Raw genomic sequence first — 9,205 nt, forward strand, 5'->3', positions numbered from 1 at the left:
AATTTTAGAAATATTACATTACAAAAGGCCGAATGATTTGTTTTCTTTTATCCAATCAAATAATAACAATTTGATTTCCCTTAAATTTCAACACAATAATTAATTTGGATTTCTTGGGCTAGTATGAAAGTCCCAACTGACTATTATGAACATATATAGAATATCTACAACTGGTTTTGTCTATTTAATAAGAATCTAAAGATGAAGCTTTTGGACAGACTTTTCACATGCAAGAATATGGAATGGAGGTTGACTTGAATATAAGGAATCTGTTCCATAACACTAAAAGAGTCTTTTCTTTTTTGTGTCATACAGTTGGGTTGTGTTTCATAACTATTTCCATTAGTAACACATATTATTCAAGAAATCACAAGCATTAACTGAATTACATTTTACTCTCTCCTGTATTACAACATTTTTGTACAGATTTTCGATAATTAAGGGCCCGAAATAATTCTTTCTAAGCTCTGAGGATACGAACTAGATCCATTGATCACTTGTGGAGTATTCTGAATGTTTTGTCTAGATCCATACTGGCCTCCATTGTTTACCACATCATAGTAAGCTGGGACAGGGGTTATTTGTACTAAATCAAAATTTGATTGGCGGTTGTTGGGTTGTTGGGTTCTGTAAGATTCAACATGAGTAAGTGCATGTTGTTGTTCGTGTGACCTATCTTCTGTTCTAATCCCAACCCCAAGACCTAAGCTGACTGCATCGTTTTCCTCGGACCTTATTCTAGGTACAATATTGGAAGACATAAATCCTGTGGAATCACGACTACTGTTCTTTGCAGTGGGAACATCATGGTTGTGTTTCCCTTCATATGTAGTTATAACTGCTTTAGGGTCATGGGATGCCCTCTCTACATGTTTTCTCACAGGGCACCCTGCATTTGTGCACTTGTAATAACTCCTGGAGAAACACCAAATGAGTTTTATACAACTTGAAAAGAATCTCTAAACCATTTTTAAAAATTCATGATTATTTTGATTAAATCCAACTATCAAATCCACCATTCCAATGATCAAATTATTATCTCATCAATTATCAATTGAATACCAAAATACCCTTCTTTTATTTATTATACATCAATCAAAATAACAATATTATTGACTATAACCAAAAAATATTATTTTCAAATAATTCGATTAGGAAACAACCCCTAGTAGTGGTTCTGTGAGGCATTATCATCAACCTCATAGATACTAAACCAAACATAATCCAATCATCAGTCAAATATTTTTCATCTTAATCAGTGTGCATAATATAATTTCTTTTTAAAAAAACATTAGGGCTTGTTCGGTTTCAGTTATTTTGTAACTAGTAGAATATTTTCCAAATAATCTTTTCAATATAGGTTATTGAAAAAAAGTGGGTCAATGGGGTTATTTGGGTAAAAGGGCATTAGTTGGATAATAATACCTTGGATTAGGATTGCCTCTTACTACTTTCTGCCCATATTTACGCCATCGATACCCATCATCCAGTATGTCAACCTCGCTTATAGTTTGCACAACAACTCGTGGTTCACGTATAGGCTTAACCACTGGTGTGACGTCAAAACTGCCAACTTCCATCTTTCTGCACAACATCCAAACAACATAGATATTGGTAAAATGTATTCTCTGTCACACGCCTTGTTGGATGAAATTAATCCAAATAAGCATCCATCACTTCACTCAAATCATTCACACCATCAACTAAATACCCCACTTTATCTTTTTTATTACATTTAAAAGTATTAAATACATCCCCTCTTCTAGCCTAGCAGCAAAAAGAGGTGGATATCCCCTGTCTCTCTGATTTCAAGCCCGTCAGATGTGTCACCTGGTTAAATTAGTTGAGTGTGTTTACGGGCTATGTGCTTAACCCGCGGGGATTAGTCGCACTCCGAAAGAGTTGTGGAACCAACGTTCTAAATATTTTATTATGTAAAATTTTTGTTGAAAGGTATTAAATATAAAGGATGTTTTAGTCGTTTAATCCAATAATGCTTTATTTTTTTGGTCAAACAAGGTGTTTTTGTTCTTTCCAAAATATCAGATTATTTCAAATATTTTTTGGTCCTGGGTTTGAGCCAGCGTCTGGTTAATTGGTTAAGTGTGTTTGCGGGTTATGTCCTTAATGCGGGGAATAGTCGCACTCCGAATGAGTTGCGGAACCTAGCGTTCTAAAAGTGAAGTATTAAATACAAAAGATGTTTTAGTCATTTACACCAATAATGCTTTTTTTTTTTTTTTTTGTCAAACACTGTTTTTGTTTTTCCAAAATATCAATTTATCATGTGTTTAGTTACTACAATACCTTCGCTTAGAAAATGGATCATCATCATCAAATTCATCGTTGTTATATTGGACACCCTCCAGACTGTAATCATTTGCTCCATCTGGCGATAGCTCAGGATTACCGTTTGACTCGGCTGCATGAGACATATGGGCATTCACAAATGTGGTATTCTTGTCTTCAATAAAATACTAAGAATGAGTTGTATTAGTGCAAAACTATTCTATACTCGCGTTTATTTCTCATAATACTTGAATAGCATCCAGTTTCTTTCTTGAGAAGCGTAAAGAATGTGGGATTTTGGTCATGTCCGTTTTATTCATAAAAAGAGAAAGTAAACAAAACATTCCCACTTGTAAGAATCTGCATTCTTTTTGTTCTAGAAGCAATAATGTTTCTCGCGTACCTTCTCGTATGGTTGAAGACAAACTAGTTTCATTTTTGTCTGGCATGGAAACAATGGAACCAGAACCAAATCTACGAGTTGGGGGAGGTTTAGGGTGATCATGGGTACCCTTGTATACGATCTCTTTTATCTGTCCTTCAGGAGTTCTTTCAAAGATCTTCTTGACCTCACAATTTGGATGTGTACATTTATAGTAGCTTCTTGGAAACTCACATCCTTTCACGAGTTTCTGGCCATATTTACGCCAGTTATATCCATCATCAGATGATTTATCAGCAACGGAAATTCCAGCATCATTTTGATCGGATTGCGACAACTGGCCTCCAGGATTTGTTACCATTCCCTGGTTCAGTTCATCAGAATCAACAGCAGCAGATACACTGGATCTTTCAGCAAATATTGGAACAGGATCTCTATGCAAGGCTTCCATCTCAGTTTTGATGGAGGAAAGTTGTGCAGATGACTGAGACTGAGACTGAGGATGCGCTTGATCTTGTCCACGTACTTCACTTTCCTGGTGGTTTACTTCTGTGGGTAACTTCACAATAATACAACAATTATCCAAGGGATGCCAGAAAATCAGCAGTAAGAAGTGTTCAATAAAAGTGAAAATTGAGGACTTAAGAGTGGAGGTCAAAGCGCTAGCTTCCAACATTCAAAAAATAAAAACTGAAAATTAAGTGCTGAGAATTTTTAAATACCAAATGAGTTAAATATATGATAATGATGAATAAACCAAATGAAAATATCTAAATTCCCAATTTAGAGTAGTTAGTATGAAATGTTGGAAATACTTGAACACTATTTTACCCCTTATAATGACCTAAGTTGATTAATTCCAAGATTAAAGTTGTTTTTTCAATGCTCTTCTTAGATTACCGAATTAAGCAATAGTTTAATTTGATTTTTTAACTTAATTTGGGCTGAATCAAAATAATTAAGTGATTTTAAGTAACAACTATCAAATTAACTTAACTCAAATAAGCACATAAATAATTTGGATTAAGTGATAAATTATGTGATGCGGTGCGAGTCGAAGAGGCGTTTATGCGAAAGTTGCAGCATCCGAAAATATCTCGCAAGTGTCAGATTTCGACGATTGCCTAGTGTTTTTCGGGCGGAAACGTTTAGGGGCTCAAAATCGCATTTTTTATTAGTTTCGGGTGTTTTTTGCAATTTATTAAAAGTTGTTTATTTCTTTTGCAAGCTAGGGTTTGAGTATTTAAAGGATCTTAAAACACTTTGTTAGGGGAAGATTATTAATCAGAAAACGAGGTTTCCTCAATATCTATCGACTTTCGGTATTCGTAAGAATCAACGAATCTTGATAAAGGTTCATCCTAGCCACGCACGCTGCATCAGTTGGTATCAGTTTCCAGTCGACCCTGAGGTATGCCGCCCCGAAGACAGCCGCGCAACCCTACCCCTGGTGCTGATGATGGTGACCTTGCTGAGTTGCGACGTGAAAACGCTGAGTTTCGCCGTGATAACGACGATTTGAGGCGGCAGGTTGAATGGTTGACGCAACGGATGGATGCATCTATGCACATGCACCACCCTGAAGATGATGTTACGATGACAGATGAAAACCCTCTCGGTGGTCTTCGGAATCGATCCCCTGAACGCCCCAATCATCGCTGGGAGCAGGCTTTCAGGGTGGACATCCCTAAGTTCGATGGTAGTCTATCACCGGAAGAGTTTATTGATTGGCTTTCTCAGGTTGAAGAGATTCTGGATTTCAAGGAAGTTCCTGCAGATCGTCGTGTACCCCTTGTTACGATCCGCTTACATGGTCGTGCACAAGCATGGTGGCAGCAGTTGAAACAGACACGTGTTCGTCATGGTAAGGCAAAGCTCACGAATTGGGACAAATTCAGGAAGCATATTAGGGCTGCGTTTCTACCATATAATTACGAACGTAACCTGTACCAGCGGTTCCAGAATCTTCGTCAGGGTTCTCGTTCCGTGGATGACTATTCCACTGAGTTTTACACCTTTGTGGCTCGTGTTGACCTGTCTGAGTCCCCTCTCCAGTTGGTTTCTCGCTATATTGGTGGCCTTCGCCTTCAGTTGCAGGATATTTTGAATATGTTTGATCCCTTGACTGTTTCTGAGGCACATCAGCGTGCTTCACAGGCTGAGAAACAGTTAGCCAGGCGCGGTTCGGGCAGCTTTGGAAAACAGGTTGTCCCCACTAGTGGCATTGGTTCTTCTTCCCAGCCGGCCCATCCCACCCCAGCCCCCCCTCGCGGCACTACAGCCCCCCCGCAGGGACGTCCCGGTGGCTTGCGTTGTTTCAATTGTGGTGAAGTTGGCCATCGCCAAGCAGAGTGTCGCAACCCAAAGTCCACCAATCGTGGTCTTTTTACTGAGGTGGATGATCCTGACTCTGCTCTTCCTTCAGATTCAGCCCCAGTGTATGATGTTTATGATGATGAGGCAGCGGAGGAGTATGTTTCTGGTGATGTTGGCCCCCTTTTGGTGATTCGTCGATCATGTTTAACCCCTCGTGCTCCTGACAACGAGTGGTTACGCAATAATCTGTTCCATTCCACTTGTACCATCGGTGGCAAAGTTTGCACCTTCATCATTGATGCTGGGAGTTGTGAGAATGTGATTTCTGAGGTTGCAGTTTCGAAGCTGGGTCTGTCCACTGAACCTCATCCCAAGCCTTATCGCCTGTCCTGGCTGAGTCAAGTTCCTATGGATGCTTGTCACCTTTTACTTGGTCGCCCTTGGCAGTTTGATCATTCTGTTATACATGATGGGCGTGCTAATACCTACACGTTCTTATTTCATGGTACCAAGATTGTGTTGATGCCAAATCAGCCCAAGAAAGGTGCTGCCCCCACTCATCATGCGTCCCCCCCTGCTACCTTGTTGTCTCGGGGTCCTTTTCAGACCGCCATGGTCGAATCGGGCATGGTGTTTGCTCTATTTTGTTCGCTGATTACCTGTGGTGCTAGTTCTGAGGTGCCTATTCCAGTGCAGCCGCTGTTACAGGAGTTTGCAGATGTTTTTCCTGAGAATCTGCCTTGTGCCTTGCCTCCTTTGCGTGATATCCATCATCACATTGACTTGGTTCCAGGTGCTGCCCTACCCAACCGTCCTCATTACCGCATGAGTCCCAAAGAACATGAAGAGTTGTGTAGACTGGTGGAGGACTTGCTGGCTAAGGGACACATTCGAGAGAGCCTTAGTCCCTGTGCTGTCCCGGCCCTTCTTACCCCAAAAAAGGATGGGTCTTGGCGTATGTGCATTGATAGTCGTGCTATCAACAAGATTACAGTGCGTTATCGGTTTCCTATTCCCCGGTTGGATGACTTGTTGGATCAGTTGGGTGGTGCTTCTGATCGGGACACTCGCTTTGTGAGTCACTTTTGGAGGAGTCTTTGGCGTTTGGTTAATACTCAGCTGAATTTTAGCAGTGCCTATCACCCGCAAACTGATGGCCAAACTGAAGTTGTTAATAGGTCTTTGGGGAACCTTCTGCGCAGTTTAGTTGGGGATCATCCTAAGGCTTGGGATCTGAAGCTGCCTCAGGCCGAGTTTGCTCACAATCATGCTGTTAATCGCTCCACTGGTTTCAGTCATTTCCATGTGATTTACGGGCTGTCTCCGCGTGCTCCTCTTGATTTGTTAGCGCTGCCCAGCAAGGTGCGTCCTCATTCCACTGCTGCGGATTTTGTTGGTCAGTTGACTCAGGTTCATCAGACCACTCATGACCGCTTGGTTGCTGCTACTGCCAAGTACAAGGAGAAGGCTGATTCGAGAAGGCGTGCTGTTGATTTTGAAGTTGGTGACTTTGTGTGGGCTATTCTGACTAAGGATCGTTTTCCAGCTCATGAATATAGCAAGCTTGCTGCTAAGAAGATTGGTCCTGTTGAGATTGTGGAGAAGATCAACCCCAATGCTTATCGTTTACGCCTTCCCAGCCATGTGCGTACCTCTGATGTGTTCAATGTGAAGCATCTTGTTCCTTTTGTGGGTGAGTCTTCTTCTGATGAGGATGATGCGGTTCCAGATTCGAGGACGAATCTTTTCTACCCTGGGGGGAATGATGCGGTGCGAGTCGAAGAGGCGTTTATGCGAAAGTTGCAGCATCCGAAAATATCTCGCAAGTGTCAGATTTCGACGATTGCCTAGTGTTTTTCGGGCGGAAACGTTTAGGGGCTCAAAATCGCATTTTTTATTAGTTTCGGGTGTTTTTTGCAATTTATTAAAAGTTGTTTATTTCTTTTGCAAGCTAGGGTTTGAGTATTTAAAGGATCTTAAAACACTTTGTTAGGGGAAGATTATTAATCAGAAAACGAGGTTTCCTCAATATCTATCGACTTTCGGTATTCGTAAGAATCAACGAATCTTGATAAAGGTTCATCCTAGCCACGCACGCTGCATCATTATGTTATCAAACACCTTAGTCTAGTTTCTATAAGAAGGTTTAAATCAGATGTTGCATAGTCCCTATCCAGTAACTATCATATGACATTGAGAATTAGGAAAAAATAACAACAAATCAGAGACAGAATTTCATTCTCCAGTACAGCTCCACTGGTTCAAGATTCTGCTACATATAGAACTTGACTATTTAAAAGTTGATTTAGAAGAAAACATATTCTTAACTCATTCCATATGTCAAATAATCCCCTACAGAAGCTAGAAGAGCAAGACCGCTCACATGTCACACGCCAAACTAAAACAGGAAAAAACAACAGTACTCAGATTTTACCATGGATTAATCAGGTATATGAGATAGTGTTCTCAATATTCCTTTTCTAAAAGGCTAAATGAGATATTTTGACACTGCATAGAAGCAAATAGTAACCTAAACAGAATTCTATGTACAGTCATCATGAAATCTAGAAGAATATGAGTTGGTACCACTTGGGAAAAGAAAATAGAAGACATTAATGGTTAATCAGTGAATTACCAAAGGAGAAGCAGATGATAATCCGATATGTTGATTACTCTGAGCAGGGGGCATAAACCGAAAATGGCTGACTTCTCTTTCACTGACAGGATTGCAGTCTGAGGTATTTGAAACTAATGATAAACCAGAGGCACCACTGGAGAAATGCATGAATTGAGGATTGAAAAAAGAACCTGTAGTTGGAGAAGGCTCTACCTGCAAAATTATAAGGAGAAAATAAAAAAGGGAAAACCAACACCTAATGCTGATGGGCTTGATCGATCATGGGAAAACGAATAAAGACCCCATCAGTAAAATGTCATCGTGTTTAAGCAATCAAGTTGACAGTTTCAAATGGAAAGCTACAACACCAAGATGGAAAAAAATAAAGTTTCATGCTGTGAAAAAACAACATTGAAGTTCATAAACAATCAAAACTTCAAACTACTATAAGAGAGCATAAGAATCAAAATGTTCATATTTGAGCCATTAAGCATCAAATTTAAACAAATTGTGAGTGGCCCCAAAAAAAAGATTCCCCAATAAACCACTATGTGTCTATGTGGTCGATTAAATTAAGGAAGATTATAAATTCAACTCAATTAGCGGCTGTCGGCTGATTCTTCTTCAATCATCACTTTTCCCCCTTTTTTGTTCAAATTGCTTCTAGAATAAATAAGTTCATGACTTTTTTTAATAATTTCCATGTATGTTATCTCATCCGCAATCAACAACAGATTAAGGAAAATGCAATCGTCCGATCTAGAATTAGATAAAGAGAGAAAGAGAAAGTGACCTTGATATTGGAGAGCAAAACAGGGGATTCAAGAAACGAACTCGGACTAAGACCAGGTGGGATCATGAGGCAAGGGGACCGAGAAATCGGGAGCTTCGCCGGCGACATGAGCTTGTATCTGGCGGAGATCGATCCAGCTGATGAATGGTCGGTAGCGTCGAAATTGGAGGTCATTGAGTTGTGAGGACCATGAATTGAACGGCCATCTGCAGTTGAGCTGCGAAGAAGGAGCTCAGAAGGAGAGAGTGAGCTCACGGGATGATGCTGGGAAATGAAATCCTCCATTAACAAGAGGGGGGTGAGAATGAGACGGAGCTGAATATCGTCGTAGGTAAATGAGGAATTCGTTTGGGCATTTGACGTTTGCGCTCTCTGTCTGAATTTGTGTGGTTTTGTAGTATGTCAGAGACTCAAGAGAGAGACTAGAGGGAGAGCCGAGAGAAGTAGAAAAGTTGACTTGATTCCATGTTACTTCTTAGATCTGTTTGGAATTATAGTGTTGAAAAAATAGGCATTATTATTTAAAAAAATTTGTTAAGGGTACATTTTTGGATGGTGTAATTAAAATTAAAATTAAAATTAAAATTAAAATTAAAATTAACATTATTTAGGTTAGAAAAATTATAAAATTATAATTGAATCAGATTTCATATATTTGTAAAATAGAATATAATAAAAATAATTTTAATATATATTATTTATTTTATTAAAATATTTGTTTGACACAACTAATTATGATATCTCAATGTTTAAGAATTTCTTTAAGTTTTAATTTTCATTAAAAAAAAAAAAATATCAGTTCAATAAG

General features: G+C 39.3%; 1 protein-coding gene across 1 annotated transcript; it reads right to left on the reverse strand.

Moving 5' to 3' along the window:
- Positions 1 to 249: 249 nt before the first annotated feature.
- Positions 250 to 8,843, reverse strand: LOC124938176 (probable WRKY transcription factor 20). The gene is made up of 6 exons (XM_047478566.1): positions 8,398 to 8,843; positions 7,623 to 7,817; positions 2,693 to 3,230; positions 2,308 to 2,422; positions 1,426 to 1,584; positions 250 to 915 (listed from the first exon to the last, which is right to left on the reverse strand). Exons 1-6 carry the CDS (start codon positions 8,680 to 8,682, stop codon positions 438 to 440), a joined length of 1,770 nt encoding a protein of 589 aa, XP_047334522.1. The 5' UTR covers positions 8,683 to 8,843; the 3' UTR covers positions 250 to 437.
- Between the last annotated feature and the right edge of the window lie 362 nt (positions 8,844 to 9,205).

This window comes from Impatiens glandulifera, chromosome 5, assembly GCF_907164915.1.
Source record: "Impatiens glandulifera chromosome 5, dImpGla2.1, whole genome shotgun sequence".
NCBI classification, from domain to species: Eukaryota; Viridiplantae; Streptophyta; class Magnoliopsida; order Ericales; family Balsaminaceae; genus Impatiens; species Impatiens glandulifera.

What these genes read in the sequence shown, in the direction of transcription:
- LOC124938176 (XM_047478566.1), bottom strand. Translation starts at nt 8,682, where the DNA reads ATGGAGGATTTCATTTCCCAGCATCATCCCGTGAGCTCACTCTCTCCT. An exon ending in TATCATCTGCTTCTCCTTTG is followed by an intron (nt 3,231 to 7,622) that starts GTAATTCACTGA and finishes ATTATTGTGAAG; the next exon opens with TTACCCACAGAAGTAAACCA. An exon ending in GTCTTCAACCATACGAGAAG is followed by an intron (nt 2,423 to 2,692) that starts GTACGCGAGAAA and finishes TGTCTCATGCAG; the next exon opens with CCGAGTCAAACGGTAATCCT.